The sequence below is a fragment of the Hippopotamus amphibius genome, chromosome 1 (assembly GCF_030028045.1).
Source record: "Hippopotamus amphibius kiboko isolate mHipAmp2 chromosome 1, mHipAmp2.hap2, whole genome shotgun sequence".
NCBI lineage: Eukaryota > Metazoa > Chordata > Mammalia > Artiodactyla > Hippopotamidae > Hippopotamus > Hippopotamus amphibius.
This window is the reverse complement of record NC_080186.1, coordinates 194,033,428-194,057,460: the sequence shown is the minus strand read 5'-3', so window position 1 is coordinate 194,057,460 and position 24,033 is coordinate 194,033,428. Positions and strand designations below refer to the sequence as shown.

Here is a 24,033-nt window from a genome sequence, read left to right as displayed (position 1 = left end):
AATTGCTTTATGGTTTGCGGGAAGCTGGCAGAAGATAATATAATATGCCATTGCTGTGGGTTTTCAACATGCTGCCAAATGGACTTCGCTGCTGTGAACTTTACATTTGTCTGAACCTTTCTCGCCCAGCTGCAAGGTTATGAACATTAAGGTTGATCATATCCTACACTTAAATTACAATTTAGAGCATTATCTTCAGTTCCTATGAATGGTTTTTAAAGTATAACCTTTATTTGTTGGAAATAAAGAAATGGTTATGGAAGTGATATTAAAATTGGGGGCTAGGATTTTTTTTTTAATTATGACAACTCTTACATTATTGTTTCTTGACTCTTACACCTCTTTATTTTCTCAATATTGAAAATGGCTTGAAAGCACTAGAAAAGCGACTCTATCACAGACATGAACATAATCACCAGAGGCTTCGTGTGTATGCTTGCTTCAGACCCCAGCCCTAAAACGATTTTAGGTGATATAGCTAAAACTGCCTGACGTCACGTAGAGTTCTAGTGATCTCTTTCAATGAAACAGTTCTAAAGGATCAACTAATTTTTGCCTTCAGACGTGTTTATATATTTGTTTTAAAATAAATCTTGTTTTTACTGTTTTCCCTGTGCATTTAAAAGAGCTATACAATCCAAGTTAATTAAGATGAGTTAACTAAACTCTGAGAATGCTCACATAATAGAATATATTCAGCCACTAAAAATGTTGGCTGTTGTCAGAATTCACCTGTGAAATTTTGCAAAGATCCACTTGCCTGGAACAAACTCTAGAGATTCAAATAAGATATTCTTGGGGGAAGGGGCAGGACTGATCTAGAATTGGCCCTGAGCACCTGTATTTTTAGGAAACTCCATAGGGTAATTCTAATGCACAGCACTAGCTGAAAACTATCATTGACAAAAGTTGTTTAATAACATGTAAAAATATCCACAGTATATGAAATAAGCTGTTTGCTTTGTATAATATGAGTCCACTGGGAGGAAAAAAGAAACAAAGTTAATAGTTTTTGCTGATGAAATATACAGGCAACAATTCAGGAATGCCTAAATTCTGGAGATTCGAACTTGCATTTGCAAGTCAGTTTTTTTTTATTCGAAAGGATAATTATCCATTGTCTGTAGTACTTCTTTACTGCCTTCCTTTGGCTAAAAAGGGTGTTCCTCCCATTTCCAGTGGTATTTTGGGGTTGGTGGTATGTGTCCATAGATATCTCCTAAATTGCATAAGTCCTCCACTTGACTACGTGGGTTTTTCGAAATATTTCCACATCCTGCGTCGGGCAGATAACATCAAAATTTGACATGCAGACCTGGATATCCACTTGGAAAGGAATAATGGAGAGAAAGTCAAGTGCTAAATGAAATTCTCTCCTAGGTCACATTTTTAGAAAATTTTATGGCCCTGCTTGTAGTCTGATGTTAGCTAAAGGAGGCCATAAATCCTGAACAAGCTCACGCAGTTAGAGCAAATTTTGCTTAGAACTCCAGAAAATAGACCTAGTTATCTCTCTGCTCAATATGTTGCCCACACACGTACTTTCAAGTCTTTCATTTCAGATGACATTATTCTTTGAGCAATCCTCCAACCTATGCACTTTCAGTGTCATCACATTTCCTTTAATTAATGTGCTCGAATCACTATTTCTGGAGTCTTAGTCCTTCAAAAGTATTCGGTTCCCAGGACTTAATCGCACTTACTTGCCTGTAAAATTTTCCCTGATCTTATACATCAGGTGGTCTGAACTGCTAACACGGATTGAGACTGAAGAACCGTTTCCACTTAAGCAACTGTTATCTTATTATTGAGTTAGAAGAGTCAGTGGCACTTTTAATCTTACTGGGTATAATATTTCCTTGCATTCTCGCAAGGCTGTGTTTTTGCCTGTTTGTCACCATGCCAAGGTTGCCTTTGTTTATTCTGTCTGTCAGAATCGCACACTTAATGCAGTTGTTTTCATTAGTATCCTGTAGCTCTCTTCCCCTTGGATCCTTTATTTCGTTTGGAGTATGATGGGAGAAAAAGAAAGAAAGGGGAATTTAAGATGTGATTTTTAAATATTTTTCCGTGTTCTATTTTGTGTGGTGCTGGAAATCTCTATCATAGGTATCTGTGTATCGTGTGCTCAGTGGACCTTATTCTTATTCCCTAAGGGTCGGGTCTTCTTTTGCAAAGCCAGGAATAATAAGTAGGAGTGGTACAAACCCAGGAAATGAATCTGTCAGCCTAATCTTTTCCCAGTTGACCTCTGCCCAGTACTGGCAGCAGGCCCTTCAATGAAATTGTCCAAGTCCTGCTTTATTTTTGTTTTATTTTATGGCATCTACTGTTTGGTTTAGATTTACATTTTGATATGACATTCCTTTTGCTGCACGTGTTTCATTTCAACTTACAATGAATTTTACTTTGTTATAATTATATGAATAGTTTGATATTATATTCTTTCTTTAGCAGATGAAAAAGATGGTTAGTTGTTTGTTTTCGCTCTGTACTAGTAATTTACTTAGCATTTAAATTAGATCTTGAGTTTCTGAAGGAATGTATGAGTCAGTGAGAATAAGTTTTTATGAGGGAACTCAGGGATTTTCTTTTACTACCACTTAAAGATATTGATTTGTTTCTTATTATAGAAACTAAAATTAAACACATATCTACTAAGAGTTCACTGTGGAACAAATAAGTGTTTCTTAAAATAGTATGTCAGAAGGAGAAAAAAATCATAAAATGTCTAGAGAAGTTATACTTGAATAATGTTTGCCCTTTACAATGAAAAGATCCTCTTGCATAAGCAGGGGCCCAAGCAAAGCTTCTGGCTTTCCTTCCTAATGAAAAGCCACAGAGATTGTATGTTGTTCTCTTCATGATCTTTTCTTCTCCCACTAGGTTTCCTCTCTGTCTTTACCTGAATCTTTTATTTATTATTTCACTTTATAAATTTAATGATAGCCCACTCTTCTTCCAGAAAGGTTTCTGCTCTTTCATAACAGTACATGCATCGCATTAATATGAAAAAAACAAAGCAACAACAACGAAACACTGTTAGAGTCTCCTGCACAGATCTTGACAGCTCAGAGCTTTCCCTACAACTGTCCTGAGCCTTTGCTGTGGTTCCTCCTATCACCTTTGGTGCTTCTGTCCACCCTCATGGCTTCAGGGTTTAATTTTTGAGTGATTTCCAAATGTGTAGTTCTCTGCTCTCTTCCTTGAATAAGAGTCATATACTTCCAGTCTTCTGCTGGATCGTTACACCTGGATTTTTAGCTGACACCTCGAACTCACATTGTTTTTCATCCAGCAGTTTAATTCTTGATAAAATGCACATGGCCATGTTGGTTTATTACCAAAATTTCCGGAATGATTCAATAGGAAATATATTAATAAAATCCACCCAGAATCAGAGAATCTAAGGGGGATGGGAACCATATGATCATCTACATAGGTTCTGAAAAAGCCAGAGGAGTCAGCCTCTTGTTTGACAACCCCTCATAGACTGGCACAGGGATATATATTAAAAAAAAAAAAAAAAAAAAAGAGTGGGCGGTAGATTTAATCAGACCAAAAAGTTATAGACATCCATAGAATGACAGAAGCCATTTGATAAAAATGAATATGAGATAGTAAATTGCATCACATACCAAAATAAATGTAAATTGAGTAAAAGACAAAGGCCAGGTACTCCCACTTCAGGGCTTTTTCAGTTTGCCTCCTGCAAGGAATGACCCCCTGGGAGGATTCTGGAAGGGGAAAAGGAAATCCCGCACTCAACTGGAGAGTGAGCCTATGGAGGTAGAATCCCTCTTCCATTTCTTTTATAACAAATTTAGGTTTGGTAATGATATGATTTTCTATGATTCGTGAACTGTTATCATTTCTAACGGTTTTTTTCCTTCCAAAGTGTCCTCTTCAGTTTCCTAGGCTTGTGGTATTCTTTGGTAATAGAAAACAAAGCCTCAAGTTTTATCAAGTCATTTTCCAGCTATCCTCTCTTTGTTGGTTTTTTAAATAGTGGTATGAAAATCTCAAGATGTGATTTTTAGGCTTTAAATTCTTATTTTCAGTGCAGTAAATGAAATGCTTTTTATTTCCCATGAAAATTGTGAGTCAAGATGGCTCATGGTAGGCACCTTACCTTGTATTTTCTGATCAACCACACTATGCAAATCATGGTGCTATAGTTTGATGTAGAACATCTTTTATTTTATAAATACACATGTCTTAGATACAAATTTCAGCAATAAATGGTGTTTTATTAATTTATCAAATAGATAAAAAAAGCTAAAATATGCAGTTTTTTAAGCTCTTTATTGGAGTATAATTGCTTTACACTTTTGTGCCAGTTTCTGCTGTACAACAGAGTGAACCTGCTGTATTTATACATATCTCCCCATCTCCCCTCCCTCCCACGACTCCTTCCCACGCTCCCTATCCCACCCCTCTACATCATCACTCGTCATCGAGTTGATCTCCCCGTTATGCAGCAGCTTCCCACTAGCTATCTCTTTTACATTTGGTAGTGTATAGAGAGGAGCATTGACATATATAATACTACCAAATGTAAAATACGCAGTTTTGCACACACCCAAGACAAGATCATTTTAGACTAGTTAACATTTCTGTGTGTAAAGGTGACTTGAAAACTGCCCAGTAGGACCGCGTTTTGAATGTGGACAAAAAGGGCTGAGCCAAACCCAAACCAGGAAAGAAAGCTCATGCTTGGTATTGACCATACAAAATAATGTAACTTCTCCCTGATTTTTCTTTGTTTTACCTCTGTACTGACTTTTGTTTATTTTAATGTCTTTTAACCACTGTTATTAGGACAAAAAGGGAAATGACATTGTGTAAGTTTCAGTATCCCTTTAACAAGTGCATAGTACTCATCCAGGACACTTTTCTTCTGTATTTTTATAAAGATACATTTTCCACTTTTCTAGTAACTTGTTTCTTTATATCACAATCCGGTGACTACTGTTATTTTAAGATGGTAGTAAATTTATGTTTTGAATCCTTTTGCTTATGTTTTGACCACTCACTGTGGCTTCTGTTTCAGTGCAGTGTGGTGCAGTGTTTTGTGGTACTCAGAACTCTACCGAGATCTGGAAAGAAATATATTGTGAATACGTAACCTGGAGCTTTCATTTTATATCCACACAATGTTCTCATCACTTTAAAAGGGGGCTTTCATTAATAAGTGTGGGGGGGTATATATGTGGTTTCAGCCTATTATTTTCTCTTTTATTATATAATAGTTTACTATTCCTACTAAATTAAATTATCAGGTCATGTTCATCTTAAGAAATAAGATAATTTGTACAACCAGAGCATTCTATCATAAGAGCATCAAAACATCTTTGTTATGCAGCTATTCAGAATGTTAAATGCTGGGGTCTCTTGTGACCCTTGTGCACAGAAGTATAACTTCTATTCAGAAGTATAACTTGTATTCACGAGATCATGTATCATTTTCTCTTAACAGTTGACTTCAGACCCCGTGCCAGCATGGATACTGTCCATCATATGTTACTTTTTGGATGCAATATGCCTGCGTCCACTGGAAGTTACTGGTAAGGGATGGGTTCATAATACAAAGAGGCGAGAAAATATGTTTTTTTATAAGTACAAAGTGCACCTCTGCAAGTATTTTACAACTGATTAATAAATAGGCAGGATATTTCTTTTTTAGAAAAGAATATTGTTCTTTTGCATCCCATGGTTATCATGGTTTGATTATCACAGTTATTTACCCTGCTATGGAACACAACCCTCAGTCTTTGTCACTGACTTAATAAATATATGTCTGTTATAGTGTGTCAAGGTGGAGACAGCTTGCAAAGAAAGACTGAAATTGAGATAATGGGTACTCTGATGTTTATTTTTTTAAGTTCATGATTCAACCCAAAGAGCACCATGGATCTGTTCATTGAGCACCCTTTTATCCCAGACATTGTGCTAGGTGATCTGTATACCCCATTTAAAATGAAAATTAAAATTTAGCCTAACGTCTTTGTGAAGAAGGTATTATTGTCCCCACTTGACAGACAGGGAGCCTGAAGCTGCAAGATTCAGTAACTTGCTCATGGTAACACAGCTGGTTGGTGTCACACCAGGATTCAACCCTGGGTTGTCTGGTTCCAAATACAAAGTTATATCCATTTTACCACAGTGTCTCCCATTTAGTCAAGTAACTGTTGCAGCTTTAGAATTTATTTTAATCACTGCAGTGAATCTTGATGTTATGTCATGAACAATCAATAAACATCTATTAAATGTCTGTTATATGCCAGAACTGCAGCAGGTGTTGTGGGATGTTCGAGGATAAATAGATATATTTTCTACCCCAAGAAGCTTACAGCATAATTATGGCTTGAGAATCTTCCCTTTCATTTTATTCTTTGGTAGTTCATGAAGATCAGTGATCTTTGAAAATAGCTGTGCAATGTAAGCCTCATATTTTGCACCTATAGCCAGAATCACTGTTAAATATTTAACAGTCCAGAATGACTGGTGTGTCCTGCTTTGCATTGGAAAGGGATCTTTTCTGTGGTGCTGCCCCTGCATAATCATGTAGGCTGATAGACCTTTCTCTGTGCATCTTAATATTCATCAGGCTAATTCGAGGCACGCAGCAAGTGCTTTCTAGTCATTTTTATAATAAACAATTGTAATATGTATTTAAAACTGTTAAAAGCACAGCGCAATTAGTGAGAATCTCCATGGACCAAATACCATCAAAGTATTTGTTAATAGGCTTAAGTTATTTGATGAAAGGGGCATATCACATAGGAACCCAGCTCATATGACTGGGTTTATGTAAAGATGGAGTCAGCAAATCACAGTTAATACCCTTTGATATCAACATTCCAGTTTTTGCTCTTCAGCAAATTTTTGTAAATAAAATCGTGGGATTAAAAGATTATTCTGTGACAACTTTTTTGAGTCTTATTCAGCAAATCACATATTTTGGTTTTTACATTTTAAAAATATTTCTTGTGAAATTAGCAATATTTACCTTTGAATTGGAATTAGTGAAAACAGCTAGAGGAAATGTAAGCTTTTAAAATCTGCTTTAGCTTCACCTTGGTTCAAGAGATTGAGTGAAAAATAAAGCATCACTGAAGTGTCATTATGGCTCTAATTGTTAAGGAAAGTTTTATAAAATAAACTAAATGTGGTTCACCGTTCTCATGTTAAGGGAATATCAGAGCAAACACATTATGTTGGCTCCTTTAAAATATTATTCTTAAATATACTATTTTGAAATTAAGTTGATAAAACATATTTTCCAAAAAACTTCTAGGTTGGAGAAAGAGAGAATTCAAAGAAAAATGTAAATAAGAGTGAAAACAGCAATTTTGAGTAAAGTAATTGCTGCACATATTTTTTTTGCTAAAATTATTACTTGAAAGGCAACATTATGGAGTGAACGTGTAGCAAACTGTATAGATTCCATGGGTAAATTATTTATTTCATGTGGGCTGGCCTCGATATTTTCATTTTAGCAAGGGACTAGCACTACATCATTTATAGAACTCCTTTATGCTCTAAAATTCCATGATCCTATGAATATATATTGCATACAAATGCTGAGTCAGATTGGAAAGACGTCATTATTAGGAGTTGAAGACATAAGTGAGTTGCACTGGTTGACTCACCTCAAGCTAGCAGGCCACTGCGTTTTGCGTTGAGTTGCATCACTGTGTACTTAGAATTCTTAATGACATTATACCCACATCACTTTAAATAGACTTTTTAAACCTGCCTTGCAGCCCATATTCCCTGTGAATCTGTAGGTTAGTTATAATTGACTTTATAACTGTACATTAGGGACAATCACTAATGCTTTTAACCAGCTCAAAGTGTTCATCTAATATTTAAAAGTAGGATTTTTTCACTAAATATATGTAGAATCTGTTCAACATGCAAACTAGGAGATGTGCATTAAGTAAAACCGTTCTAGTGACTCTGGCTTTCACAATCCAGCCTTATTCTCCATTTAAAAATGGGATAGGCTTTTTATCCCCCAATATTTGGCAAAATCCACGCCTCTTTAAAGCATTAGAGCTGACAGCATATTTCATGGGCTGAACTTCTCAGTTGCTTTACAGAAACATCCTCTACTTCCTACCCCTGATGCCACTCAGGCTCAGCCCTGGAGACAGTCAGTGGATGTTTTCCAACTGTTTAGCCTCTTATCCTCCCACCTGAATTATAATACTAATAACAAAAATCTATCAGTGTCAAAAGCCTCGCATTATTTTTCTACATTGTTTGAGTCATGGAATTTATCACACTCATTTTACACTTGCAAATCTGTGCTTCAGTTGCTCCAAGATAGAGACCGTACTTAAATGAAGATTCCCAAACTTTCACGTGTATTTTTGGTTTTGATACCAGTAGTGGTTTTTGATGTATAGTAATATCAAGAACTCATTCACACTCTAAGGAAATCATTTTGAGAATACAAAGCTGTTTTAGTGAAAGAAGATAAAGTGAAGAGAGTATTTTAATGCCATGATGAGATTAAAAACTCACACTTTAAGGGCCAGACAAGAAAAATTTAAACATAAATTTTTTTTCTGCCCTTTGGCCTCCTCCCTTCCCTTTAGTATGCATTGTGCACCTGCATGATGTGTTAATCAGACCTCCCCGATGGCAGAAATACCTGGTCAGTCATAAAGATCAATTTTTCTTCTTCTGGCAACAGCCATGTACTTCTTTAGGAGATAACATTCTTCTCTCAATCGTATCAAGGCTCACAGCGACTCGTCACTCACCTTGTACGTGCAGACATCTTTGGTAAACTTTACGTACAGTGGCAATTATCATGTTCCTTAAAGACAGAGATGGGTGCCGAACTGACTGGTCAGACAACCTGGGAGATGCTGATCTACACCTAGTGGAAGTCCTTAGCTTAAATACTTACTTATGACCTTATTTATGCCACTAGCAATATTATTTGTATTCTGCCTATTTTGCAAGATAATTGTTTCTTATGCTACCAAATACGTGACTGAGCCTCAGATAAAATTAATGGTGATTAGGCAACTTGAAGCCATTTGACCAAACGTATAGTCCTATAAGATCAGTGATGGTAATAGTGTGACTCTAGATGTGAGAGGAAGCAACAGGAGGAAGCCATTTCCTGGACCATAATGGACTAGTAAGACAGATGGTCCAGAGGCTTTTGGCTACTGTTAACAGGGCCTAGTCCAGTAATAGCACATTGAGTGGCCTATCAACAAAATATTTGCCTGGTCTGGGAAAGAGCATTCCTAGCATCATGGAACAAATGGGTCACAAAATGCCTCCCAAACCTTGGTCGAAATTAAGACTGAAAGAGAAGGGATTTGTAAAATAAAGAATGTTGCCCACCATCCAGTTCTTCAAGAATCAAGTCATTTGTCACTGCAGTTGCTCACATACAGTACACCCTGAAAGGAATTCAGGGCCAAGGTCAGGATGAAGCACTTTGTGCTTGGAAAAACTGGCAAAACTGGCTCTCTGATAGACATTTTCGGGAGAAAATTTTATAAACTCAGTTTGTCGCATCTTCCCATACTTAGAACATTGAAACCATTAACAAAGATGTCCAGCAGCAACCTTCTACTGAGATGTGTGCTTGACTGCACATACTCCCTGCCCCAAAATCACGTATATACTGACCTCCCCACTGCCTTTTCCAGACAGTTTTCAGAGCTCTGTGAGAGACGGTCTCCTGGGTTATAAACCTCAGTTTGGCTTGAATAAAATTTTCCGTGTCTTTCTTACAATGGATTCACTATTGATTAATTTTTTTGTTGACAACCAAAGCATCAAGCTCCGATTTCCTCTTTTTTTGTTTGTTAGCTAGAATCTCCCCCTGTTTTCACTTTAGTGTTCTGTTTTCATTGCCAGCACGTTGGCAAATAGGTGTGTGTTTCTAATAAAGTAAACATTTTCCCCCTGAAATTATGAAATTGTAATTCATCCCCTGTCTTCAGGCAGCACTTTTAATATGACGGCAAAGAGCTATTCTGATGCTGTTTCACTGTTGTGCGGCCCTCCTTCGCTCTCTGTAATTGCCTCTTTCTACTGTTCATTAAAATATATTTACAGTTATATTAAGTTTACATGAAAATAGTAGACACAGCATGAAGCAGTTTTCATTATGTAGTCATTTTAATTTTAAAGTTTTTTTTTCTCTGCACATATTCCAGTCTTTTGTGTCTCATTCCAAATTAGCAGCTCACACTGGTAATGTGTCTAGTTAATTATATGCATGTGCATTTAAATTGCATACATTGATGTGAACCTTTTAATATACTGTGGGGTGGTCCCTTTATAGTTAGAGTGGGCCCGGTGCTCAATTCTAAATTAACATACCTCTCGAGGATGCAGATAAGGACCAGCTGATGGAAAAGCAGCAGCTCTGTTGGCCCATGTCAGGAAGGCACCAGTGCTTGTCAGCTATAAGTCTTATCCCTTCTTTCCCAGACTTTTAAAGGAGGAGACAATGAACTGCATCTAGGCACTAAGGGAAAGTAGTAGCACCAGGATTGGAGCAAGCATAGCAATAGCATGATTTGTTGGACTCCATTTGTGCTTGCAGACTTAAGTCCAGGTGTAGCAGTTCTAAGTTCCCCAGATTTGTTGGCTGAATATGAGCCATAACTGAGCAGATGCTCTTTGGGCCTTTTTGGGGTCAGTAAGGAAATGAGATGCTGAAAACTAGGTAATTTAGGTATTAAAAAATTTGTTCCTGCTCTCCATGAAAATATGGTAAATTTTAGGAGATCTTGGAAATTGAAAGATCCATTTATCTATTCATTGAATACCTTTCTTTATTCTATTTTTACTCTAAAGTCTTTTTTTAAAATAATGAGTGATTAGCTACTCAGAGTTTCAAACTTTGAAAATCATGTTTTGTTTATACACGTTGTTTTGACATTTGGAGTAATTCTGGAACACTTTCTCTTTGTGATGTGAGGTTGTATAGTCTTATGTACTTTCTGTTCTGCTGAGCACAGGACTTAGGGTTTAAGGCAGCTTATGACTGCAGACCCCAAGATTGTGTGTTCACAATATTGGGTGATTCAACAGCATGGGCTTCTTCTGTATTATGTTTTGTACTTTGACAGTATCTCCTATGCAGAGCTAAAATTACTGTTTTCAGTCTTAGTCATTAATATTTGATTTGAAAACTATTTCTAATGACGCTTATGACCAGCTATTCTTTACAACTCTAAGGGGGCTTCTACAGGTTGTTGAATCTTTTTTGAAAAGAAGAATCCCAGCTGGTTAAATGAGGCTGTTTCCAGCTGTTCTAACTTGGAATCCTTCTCAAGCTGAAGCAGTAGTACTTTACCATCCCATGAAGCTTTAGCTTAAATTCCTCAACTGCTCCTATTTATTAACCATCTGCTGTGTCTTTTTAAATGCCACTGTCTCCACAGGATGACAGATGCTGATGACAGGAAAGAGAAAAGTAGCTAAAACATGCACACACACACACACACACACACACACACACACACACACACACACGAAATATATATATATATGTGTGTGTGTGTATATATATATACCAAGCAGAGTGTCTCACATACAGCATCATGGAACATCTCCCTGTATGTGAGACACTCTGCTTGGTTACTCATTTAAATGACTGGGGATTTTTTAGGGTGATGTTACTTCCCAGGAAAGTCTACAGCTTTGTTGCCTCCCTTATGAAGCTAATGATTCTTTGGTTGAGAATGTTATTTGCATATGCTGCCTTTATGCACCCTCTCCACATCCTAGCTACCTGTCATCCATACACTATACAGCAAGATTCACAGAGTATCTTCTGCAACCCTCTCTTTGTTTCTTCCGCCATAATGAAACTTCTAAAGTTTAGCATACATAACATCCTTGATAGTATAAATAAAAATAACACAATCTCCAAAATCTGTGCTATCCCTTGTTCTAAGCACTATAAAATGTGTCTTTGAGTGTAGCAGCAAAGTTTAGACATAAATTACTGCTAGGCTAAAGTTAATCGCATCCATTTCCTTTTTCTATTTTAATATTGTAACAGATTCATATTATGTTGCATATCTGAATAGTATAAAGAATATTCATTAAAATATAGTTGGCATCTTGCTTTAACTTCTAGTCACCAATGATCATATTCCTTGTCTAATTTTTAAGTGCCTGTATTAGAGGTATTACTAGGAGTTCCTTAGCAACTGACCAATTCTTAGTGGACTAGTGTCAGCTTTAATAAAATAGCATGGCATGGTTGTAACTGTTTTGACAGTTTTCAACAGAAACTAACATTACATAATTTTGAACATTGTTATTTTCTGACAAGTATTTACGTTAAATAACAGTATTATAACAGTATTATAACACAGTGCTATAACATTTAATATAGAGCCAGAACTTTGAAATCAGAGCATCTTGGGTTCAAATCTCAGTTCTACTACTTGATAGTTGTAATAAACATTGGTCAAAATATTTAATCTGTGTTGGTCTGTTTCCTCATCTATAAAAGGGGGCTGCTAATCCCGCCTAATTGGGCCATCACAAAGGATAAGTGAGGGCGTATAAGTCATATGGTTGTTGCAGTTCCTGGTACATAGAAGTACTTAATCAATGGTAACTATTATCTTTGTTCATTTATTATAAGATATTTATTAACCATCTACTGTGTACCAAGGGCATTCTTAGACACTGAAAATTTGGTGTAAACAAAACAGATATACCTTCTGCTCTTATAGACTTTAGAGCCTCTCTAATCTGTTGGTAGAGAGGAGTGAGGTGGGGTGGGGAGTGTGGATGATGCCTAGATATTGTGGTGCTATTTTTCAGGCTGCTGCCTTTTAATCACCGCTCCTATTTAGCTTTCTCATTAAGTATCCTTCTAATTATTATGTTTATACATACCCATTGCATTGAAATTCACATAGGATTTGTCTGAATTGGGAAATATGTTCTATGGGTTTATAGAGCAGTTAATGAAATTTGAATACCTGACTCATGCTGGATGTAAATTTGAAAAGTAAGGACATTCCACACATGCCATTGATTTTTAAGTGTGTTTCTTAAAGAAACTTTCTAACTTTGGATTAACTTTCTTGTGATTCCGTTAGATACCTAATGCATAAAAATTGGAATTTAAGACGATATAAACTTAACTTTAGGGCATGACAATTTTATTTAAAAAAATTTTTTTTCAGGTAAAAGAAGAAATGACGTATCAGTTCTGATTTTCCCTGAGTATCCTTGGATTTTAACTAGCCTTTTAACAGATAGAACCAGAGGAGTACTTTAACAGTCAATCATGCTTTATTTGGGTAATTCAGAATGACAGGCTAGCACTTTTCAGAGATGGCATAGCCGGAAATACTCATGCCATCTGAATGGTTTCCCCATGGATTAGAGGTGAAAAGGTTCTACAGCAAAGGTCCAAGAATCCAGAGTAGTTTTATTTTCAAATGTTAATTCTCATCATTTTGGGTATGACTGCTGAGAAAGCACTAGGGAGCTATGTGAATCTTTTCACAATTAATTGGTTTAATCTAGAGAGCCTTTAGGAGAAGCTGCTAGAATTATAAGAATAAGAAACCTGGTCGATGAGGCCTGAAATTACAACAGCCATTGATCACGGGTTACTTTGCTTCCTAGCCTTAATACTCTTCTTAATAAGAACGGTAAAAATTCTCACGATTTTTAGAGGACCGTTTTTGGAAAGCCAACAACTGTAATACTATCTTTATTCTGTTGGTCATTTTATGTGGAGAAAATGTGATGCTGTTTCCATTTAAAATGGGAAATGGAAATTTGAAAATGAAAAGGTGCAAAGAGTTTATCCAAATGTTCTTTGCCACTCCTTTATGTTATCCATTGTAGGACTTATTTCTCTTGGCCTCTTGTTTTTCCTCTTCACTTAGTCCTCTCACTCATTAAGTTTTTGAATGAGTTTCAATATCCCAGGGCCCTCCAGTGAGTCATTCTGTACTCAGCCTCGAGTTTTATACAGTTTTTTAAAAATTATAAAGCAGGATTTTAAAATCAAAGTTTGCTCTTGGGGCTCTTCTTTTACCAGACCTGGTAAGAGAATAAAATATAAAAGCATTGTCTCTTTGCAAATAAGTCAGAAGAACTTATTTTATCTAAAATTTGATTTTAGAATTGCATACTCAAATTGCAATTTAGTTCAGGTATGATAGTAATCATCAAAGCTGATCTTCATATAATACCATGAAGTCTCTGACCATAAGTCAGTCTCATGAATAGAGATATAAGGGAGTGTGACAGCCAGAGCTTTGAATCATGGCTTGGCTGTGTGACCTTTTGAAAGTTACTTAAATTCTCTGAGCTTATTCAGCTGTAAAGTATAACCTACTTGCAATGTTCTTATGAGAGTAGGTAGGAGCCGATGTATACAAAATACCAGGCAAAAAATAATTCAAATTTATTGTTACTTAATATTTTAGTTAAAACTTTTTAACTAAAATTTTTTTAAATGTTATACTTGACAGTACAATAAAACTTAGGCTGATTCAACTATTTAAGTGTTTGCATATTAAAAAAAAATTTACTTAGAAGTTAACTTCCCCAAATATTTCTTGAATATTTATTAAGTGCCAGGCAGGGATGCAGGTGCTGGCAGTAGAGGGTGAAAGACATGACCCAAACCTCAAAGTCTACACAGTCTGGTTGGAGAGGAGATAAGTAAGCTGATACTTAGGATGCAAGCTGGGTGGGACGGGCATCAGAGAAGGAGGAGGAAGACTTGAATTGAATCTTGAATGGGAAGGTGACTACAGGGTTGTCAGGCGGAGAGTTGGGGAAGGGCTTTTCCAGGAGAAGAGAACAGTGGAGAAGAGAGAGATTAGAAACTGGCAGCAACTTGGCATGCCTGAAAAGGGATTTTTTTCTGGGGATGTAACAAGGGCTCAGATCATAAAAGCCTCATGTGTTATGCTACAGTGTTTTATTTTGGTGTTATTTTAGGGAAACATTTGAAAGAATTTGTGCCAGCAAATGACATAATCAGATATGTATCCGTCAGATGTGATGGAAAAAAACCCGGACAAACTTTTTGGCCAACCCAATAGCTTAGAAAAATTTGCTAAACCAGTTTTCTCTGTTATATTTCATTCTGGTTCTTTCTAGTCATACACTGAATTGACTTCCATATCAGAGGAAGCAATTATCTTGTTTAACCTAAGACTGTCATCGCACTGATGTTAAGCACTTGTATATTTATGATGTTTGTTGAAAGCTATGAAAATTGCCGTCCAGATCTTTAAATTTTAGTAGCTCACAGCAGTGAGATACCAAGTTCATCACATCTGACAGTCTCATTTCTTAAACTATTATAGCATGAGGCCAAGGAGGGAAATTCTGCTTTTGGGTCCTGTCCAACACCTCAAGCCTTTTAGCACACTCGGCACAAGGAAGTCACAGACATTTGTTCCGACGCACACATCTCACGTGGTAATGATCCTTCATCACAAGTATATTGTTCTTGACAGTGAACAGTAAGAAGCCGCTGGTGGACGCATTTTACATTGCATGTTACCCCGTTTCTTTCTGCAGCCTGATTTAGAGAAGCAAGAGCATTTGCTAAACATAACCTCATGGGAACCTCCTGGTTCCTGGCCCTTTATTCAGATGAGTAACAGTTGTCTGCACTTACTGCCTATCCTCTCCCCCCACTGCTGGCTGTAAGCAGGAAGCATGTTAGGAGTCCCTGCCTCTGAGTATGGCCTGGGTGTTCTCCAGGTTTCCAGGCTCAGTTTCTAACCTGTTTAGGAAGCCACCACGGTCTGCCTTCGCTTCCCTTCCAGGCCACGGGCGGTGCACTTTTTCTCCTGCGTGAGCCACCCTCCCAGCCAAGAAGCTGTCTTTGTTGTTGTCCTTGACAGTCCTCAGAGCTTTCACATCTGCCTAAACTCCTGGCTCTGACCTTGCTTGGTGCCAGTTTCTCAAAACACAAATATATAAAAGCAATGTGAAAATGTCACCTAACACTGTTTGGAACAAGTCAAATTATATATAACAGGACCAACTAAGAGATACAGTGTAATGGGGGAAAAAAATGTGTGATTTGGAGTCAGACAGCTTACCATTTGTGAAATTGGATCTACCATATAGATACCAATGTGCTAGTTGCTGTGCTGGGTGTCTGACACGTGTCACCACCACAGCCTGTCAGAGAGGTCTCCACACAGAAGATGGGCCTTTGAGGGCTGATGAACATGTCCACGCTACACAGCTATTAAGGGGAGGTTGTGGGGTTCAGTTCCAGATCAGCCTTCCTGCCTGTGCTCCTTTGACTGTACAACACTGCTTCTCAACAGTGAGTCTTTATATAGAGAGAATGTTTTGTTAAATAATGCATTACCCTGGTATAGTGCTTTGAGGTTTATGAAGTGCTTTCATTTATATATCATTTGATTTACAGAACAACTCTGTGAGGTAAGTATAACTAGCCCTGTTTCACAAGAGAGAAAACTGAGGCTCTTTAAGGTTAAGTGACTTGAAACAGTTTGTACATGGCATAAGCAGTGTTCATACACTTTAGAAAAGCCACAAGAACCCTGTAAGTGGGATACACTTGTATTGTTCACCCTGCTAAAGGTAGGCACTATGTACTGTTGGTTGCTGTGGCCAGAGATTTATTAATAGCACTGATCCGCAAATGGAAACGCATATGACATTTAGTCCACGTCCAGATTTCCACTGTATTAGCTTTGGTTTACACACTCTTTATGTAATGCTGACTTTTCTACCTAATTACATAGAGTACATTCAAAGGATGGACATAAATTATAAGCTGTATATCTGCCTCACAGGATTGTTTCACATTGGGCAACTAACAGACAAATCTCCTTTTATGTGTGCTTTTTTCACATATAATATTGTTCTTTGCTCCAGTCTTTGTTACAGTCTTGAAGCTGATACAACTATAATGACAGTATATTGATGTACTTTTCTTTACTTGTTTTCAAATACCTCCCAAGGGAAGAGATTTATGCATTTTACTAATTGAATCTTCACTGATAGCTACTTTTTTTTTCCTTCAGGTTTTGTGATGAAGGAACCTGTACAGATAAAGCCAATATTCTATATGCCTGGGCAAGAAATGCTCCCCCAACCAGACTCCCCAAAGGTATACCTGAGACCTCTTGGATAGTCTTATATTAGGCTGCTTAGTTTTTGTTTCCAAAGTGCTTCTTAATATGTGTTCTTTCCCACAGCTGTTGACCATGTTCTATGTTGCAGTTTCACACTAAAAAGTACCCTTATTGCCTGCTTTGTATTGAAAAGGTTTCATTTTGGTAGTTATTCTTTCTCTGCTTCTCTTTGGTAAGTAATTTGCTTACACAACAGTTTAGATAGAATTAGAAAATAACCAAGTACACCTCAAGCCACCTTTGGCCTAAGGCACATTGGTTCTTGACAGCAGGAGCATTTCACGAGCCAAGAGAGCTAGGAATTACATAAATTGCCATTTCAGCAAACAGATTTTTTTTTTTAATAGTCCTGGAACCTGGGTATTTAATGTGATGCCAAACCTCAGCTGGCTTTCTGAATTCACTTCTAAACTGTTCATAGCTCCCGATGTGTGAGTGAATTACCAGACTCCCTTTATTACCTGGGTGGTTCTTAGTATCAAAGGAAATATGCAACTCTGATACATTATAGGACGGCCATGGTTCAGGGATGGAGGGATGGCATTCTGTGATGCCTCCCTAACTCATGCCTGCACTAATATTTTTTTTAATTTTTAATCTTTGTATGTAATTTTAAAGGTTACTTTCTATTTATAGTTATTACAAAATATTGGCTATATTCCTTGTTTTGTAAATATATCCTTGAGCCTCTCTTGAGCCCAGTGGTTTGATATCTGTTTTGCTTGACTTCAAATGAGTGTCAGAATCCTCTCTAGCATTTTACCAGGCAGCAAGTTTGGAAACTAATATAGGGAAGTTTGTTGTAGATTTGTTGACGTTTTTAAGATCCATTAGTAGAAAAGATAAAAACTTTTTTTCTCTATCAGTAAATATTTTCTCTGTAGATTTTTTTTAGCTTACTAGCAAACTCTACTAATAGTAAGACTCTTAGGAACCATTCAGATCCCCAAAATTTATTGACGTTGTAGTCTAGTAGGTAATTGGTTTCTTCAGTGAAATTTTTGCAGATACCTCTTTTCACATTGGAAGAGAAACAGTTCTCCTAAGATGGTCCTAAGAAGTCTGTTTCCCATAGTCAATCAGAAAGTAAAAATGAATATGAGCGTATACAAAACAAAATGAAAAAATGGGGTTATGTATGTCTGTTATGTAATCAACAAAGACAGAATTTTTTGTTCTGTTTTGTTCTGTTCTGTTTCTTGAAAATGAGTGAATTGTCCTCTTAAAGTGTAAGTGATTACTCTGGTTCTGAAGTGGAGACTACAAATAGAATTCTATCAGAGCTTTGAGAAGGAATGGTAGGTCATATTAGAGACTTTCATTGAATGCCTAGTTTATTTCCACTTTCATATAACATAATTTCATGTTATATGCTACTTTCTTTCCATTTGGATTTCATAGATCAGCAACCTTTGATTAGCTCTATTTTAAACTTCCATTTCTAAAATATTAATTTTATCTTCTTTTGCAAATCTTCAGGTGTTGGATTCAGAGTTGGAGGAGAAACTGGAAGCAAATACTTTGTACTGCAAGTACACTATGGGGATATTAGTGCTTTTAGAGGTAAGTTTTGAAATGTTGGAACTAAACTCAACTTTCAGTACTATACTGTTTAAAATATATGTACTAACTATTATCTGTATAATGAAATGAAAAATTGACTACATCCTCCGCCCACTAGGAAACATCTGCTTCTGTCTCTTGGAATTTGGGACCATTGAAGAAGTGACTTTTATTTTGAAAGTTATAACCTCGTAGGCACATATTCGCTTTTGCATCCTGCTGTGCTTTCTCTTATGCTGACTTTAGGGTTCTCTTCCTTTCCGAAGTATTATCTTATTCATCTTCTCCTATTAAGAGATTCCTTCTAAGCAGCAGTGTCAGAAAGAATAGGGACTAGTAATTTATTTATATTACTAGAAGCAAGCCACTGGAGAGTCCATATGTTTTGCAATACCAGGGAATGTCAATGCGTTATCTGAAAGCCACGCTTGCCACTTTCATCTGTTGTCCACTGCACTGATGCACTGATGCACAGACCCCAGCCACACCATAGAGGCTGCTGAACACTACCGTAGACACTTGTTGGTCTACCCATATTACTATGCACTTTGTTTAAGTGCACCTTTTTTATTATAGAATCATTAACATGAGGAAGGGGCCCTGTTCCCAAAGCACCCAAGACTCTGCCTGTTATTCCTTTTGCTGCATTTAGTCAAACTCTGACTGCATTCCAGGTTCACACTTTGGTGTTCATGGGAGTGTAAATATTAAGCAGTCTTCCTGGCTTGTCAGCCTTTCCACTTTGTCTTGCTGACTCACACATGTTTTCTCGAGTTCTCTGATTTAACACTGTATTTCTACTAACCTAGTACATTTTGCTCTCTAGGTATATTAGCTTTCTATCCAGCAACCAAGTGTAGAAGTACATGTCCATCTCTGCCTTATGAAATATCCCCTGGGGCCTTTACTGAGACCATCCCATGGTGAGAGGTTCCACAGCTTCTCAGTATTCAGGACTAGGACATAAATGCAGTCTTCCTCTGGAAAAGGATGTTGGAAAGAATACATTTATGTCAGCTATACTCCAATGAAAATTTTTTAAAGAATAAATTTATGTAATTGAAAAATTATAATTAGTACTGCAGTCAGATATATTATCGATTTAACAAGATCCTGAGGACCAGCTTATGAACCTAATTTCCAAGTAAAACCTGTTTTATATTAAAAATATGCTTTGAGTTATATATAAATAGCTTTCCATTTTTGGAACAGAACCTAAAATCTTAAGTTGTTAATGGTAGTGCCGAGCCAAGGTTTTGTTGAAAACAGAGGAATAAATAATGTTCGTGTTTGAGGAACAAAGACACACATTATCTGCTCTAAAAATTGACCATGTTGGTATTGGGAGAACAGACAGATTCTAAGACTGCTGACTTCCAAAGCATTGACAAGACTGTTATTTTTCCAAAGACGCAAGGAAGGCTTTGCCCAGTCACCACAACTAAAGTAGCTGGTCGCATCCACACATACACACCCCCACCCCCACTCTCCACCCCTCTATAGAACTCTAGACTTTTCTTTTCAACCTGATTCCTCTCAGCTTGGTAGTACTCCTAACAGATACTATGCTGATACCCCAGGGGAAATGAATGATACATAATATACTAGTTTTTAAAACATATTACTGTAATAATTTAGTTTAACTTCTTGCTGATGAGGAGTTAATTTTGTTTTATTATTTATGTCTAATGGGTAATTTAAAAGTATGATATTAAATATATAAATATATAGTTATTATTTACTATAAGAGACTGATTAGAAACTTTCATACTAGTTTTTCATTTTTCACTTTTTTGAGAACTATTTTTCTAAAAGAAGGTGCATATGAGGTAGGACCTATAATTCATAGATCTTATTATAATGTAATAAAAATGTAAACAAAAAACATTTCACCCATATAATTCATTCAGTAGCATTAGATACTATCTTGTGCCTTAAGCTATACGTGGCTTAGAATAGTAAGTAAACACATGGGAAAATATCAAACCGCACTAAAACAAGAGAGCATTTTTCATTTACTTAATTGGGTGTGAGTGGAGATTGAATTATAAAACCCAGGACTGCCAGTGTTTGGATGAATATGCTACAGTTTGGGGAGCTTTGCAAATTAGTGCAATGTTTTGGAAAGTAACTTTATCATATTATATACATTTTATACAAAACATTAAAAACTTGCTCTAGGCTTTCATCCTAAACTAAAGAAAGGGTTTTGTTGGATTTTTTGGGTTTTCATCTAATGAGCTACCTACCCATAGTTGTTTATATACCATTAACTAGTAATATGAAAACCTGGAAAGTTAACAAATGTCCCTTATTAGGGGACTAATTAAATAAATGTTATAACAACAAAAATAGCAAATCATAAAATTTTATACAGACTACATAAAACCCTACGTATGCTTGTAGGTTTCCAAGGATTATAAGGAACAAGGTATAAAAGGAAACAGTCAATAAGCATGGAAGACAGGATTGTGTGATTTTTTTTTTCCTTTAAAATGTTATAACATTCTCTTCATGTTTTTAAATGCCACAAACATACGCCCTATGTTAAGTACCTGCCAGTACCTGTCAGTTAGTGCTCTACGTTCCCACTCATACCCTCCTGACAGAAAAGAGTTAAAGTAAATCTGTATGTACCTGATTAACTATAAGAAGTGACTTATACTTTAAAAAGGTTCTATATTGTGATCGCACACTTATCTCCAGATGAACCTAGAAGTAGAATCATAATATCATATCTTTTAATGATTAAAAATGCATTATAGATATGTTATATATGTATTATATATATTTACATATATATATAATCATCCTAGTGTCAGTGAAGATTTGAACTTCACAATGTTAAAAGTATTCATGATATTTTTAGGAATATAAATTATAAATCAGAAACAGATTAACACTATGAGGAAATCACTGCACTCTACTGAAAAGTGGGGAAATGCTTGGCTTAAGAGTATGAGCATTTTTCCACACAGGGAAGGTTTTAGAGTGTTGAGAAGCCTACGACTTTTCTTTCATAAAGCATCAACAGTGAAGGTAAGACAAATTCTGAAATTTGTTGGAATGTGATAAAGTATCAGAGAGAACATAACCTGAAGCCAGCTGGGTATGTCTTCTACTAGGAGACCTAGTAGTAGGAAAAGATTGGTCTGTGGGATCACCTGAAATATTTATTTTGTTTTGGTTGTTGTTTATTTTGGAAACTGAGCAGAATGTGAAGCTGTAAAAGCATCATTTAAAAGGACCCAACTTTATTAAATGCCGTGTTGGTCCTAATGTCAGACCTGGGCTAGTTAGTGCTGGGTATACTGATCTTTTTGCCCAGAGGAGTTTAGTACATTCCAGCAGGAGAGATAAGCAAAGAACAGTGTGCTTACAGGCAGTAATAGAAACGCATCCCAGATACTGAGGCCTTGCAGAGGCGGAGCAGAACAGGTCTGCCTGGAAGGGCAGGGAGACATCGTCTGGGAAAGGCTTCTTAGAAGATGCATCCATTGCAAAGATTTGAATGGTGATCAGGGGCCTGCAGATAGGTGGGGGCAGGGGAAAGACACGTTCCTTACAAATTTGGTAAAAGTATGTTCGTGGACATGGGGGAGTGAGAAACCTCATGTCCATAGGGAACTCCTGGTGATTTGGCCTTGCTGGAGTGTGAAATAAACGCAAAGGGAGAAGTGGTAAGAAATGAGAAGAGAGCTGGAAGGTAGGGACCAGACCATGCAGATCCTTGTTAGGACTTTATTCTGAAAGTACCCAGAGTGCTTATCAGCAGTAACCTGATCAGATTTCCACTTCGGTCCTAGTCTTGAGTGCGTGGAAAAGCTGCCAGCCTTAGAAAGAAAGATTGGGGTGTTTAGAGGCAGGGTGAGCCTGGATGGGGCTCTGGAAGCTTTATAACTTTTTATCAATTAATATCCTGTGGAAAACAGAATGTAACCAAATTAGAAATGTATGTCCAGTATAAGCATATTTGGTTACGTAGTGAAACTCTAAGACCAGATGGCCAGGCAGTGGCACTTGCTAATTTTGTTATCCTTACCTAGTTTCTAAACCCCTCTGTCCTCCTTATCTATGAAATGGGATCATAATGGTTCCGATAAAGTTATCTGGTAAGCACTCGATGTCAGCAACTATCATTATAGTTCCTATAAAAGGCTTTAAGGTGCTGTAAATTCTCCTAAATGCAACCTTTTGTCATAGTTGCCCATATTATAAAGAATGTGTTGGTTACTTTTCAAGGGTGTCAAAATTTCTTGTTGTGTTTAGACATAGAACTGTGTTTATGTCTGTCACGTTGCCAGTGGAAGTTTCCTAGTTATGCTCTGTTTTCTGTTCTCTACAGCTGTTTTTGTTATTCATAGTTCAGTTATACAGGGATAAACTGCAAGACCGAGTCCCTGCCCTTAAGGAAATTAGCATAGTGGAAACGAGATTCCTTCTGGTCCTTCCGCCCCCACCCCCCCCGCCTTTTTTTTTTTTTTGCCAATTTTTTTCTGTAAAGTCTTATTCCACAGGGAAGATTCTCCTGAGATTGTTGCAGAGATTTGCCACTTTACTTCTAGATGTTTTGGCCCAGGGGAATCTTAAGAAAACAGGCCTCTTCTTTCCAGTTTCTGGCATTAGCTTACTAGTCTCCAACAATAACTCATTTCTCAAATTAGAAAACTCTTGCACTCACCAACTGAAGTTGGAGCTGATGTCATAAAAAAGGAGGCAAGAATTTCTTCCCAAGTGCGTAAGCTCTGACTGTCTTTGAGTTGGCAAAATTTCCAAGCTATAAACTACTTACTGTCCTTAAGCTCTTGGTGCATATAAGAAAACTAACAGGTATTATCAAAGATGCAGACCACACACATACACACATGCACACAGAGCTTGCTCTTACCTCCTCATCACAGCCCTCAAAGTACACCTACATTTTAGCATGTTCCTGGGCGTACAGCTAAACAATTCATTTTCCTTAGAGTGAGTGTTTAATATTTACAGTATAAATGAAATGAATGAAACCTAGGGATCCTGTTTTCAACTCTCCATTATGTAAGAGTGAGCCCTGAAATGTTTCATCTCCAAATTTCGAGGGTTGTATTAGTAAAATCAGATCACATAATTCTAGTTAGAACCCTTAAAGAACAAATCATTTTCAGTAGCCAAGTTTTCCAGAAAACTAAGGTTTTAATACTGTAAGTACTATAACCTTAAAACATTTTGGACAGAATTTTCCCAAATATATTATGTGTCTCATGAAATTAAATAAGGTGGCAGCATATATGGAATCTAAAAAAATGGTACTGATGAA

General features: G+C 36.8%; 1 protein-coding gene across 14 annotated transcripts in view; it reads left to right on the top strand.

Moving 5' to 3' along the window:
* Positions 1–24,033, top strand: part of PAM (peptidylglycine alpha-amidating monooxygenase) — a 275,420-nt gene that overhangs the window by 167,996 nt on the left and 83,391 nt on the right. For all 14 annotated transcript variants that reach the window (XR_009054246.1, XM_057738350.1, XM_057738340.1 and 11 more), the window contains 3 exons: positions 5,480–5,567; positions 17,061–17,146; positions 18,651–18,734. Coding sequence is in view for 13 of the 14 variants with exons in the window: in XM_057738350.1 (XP_057594333.1) it covers positions 5,480–5,567; positions 17,061–17,146; positions 18,651–18,734 (258 nt within the window). In the remaining variant the exon portion in view is untranslated. The remainder of the gene's footprint in view (positions 1–5,479; positions 5,568–17,060; positions 17,147–18,650; positions 18,735–24,033) is intronic.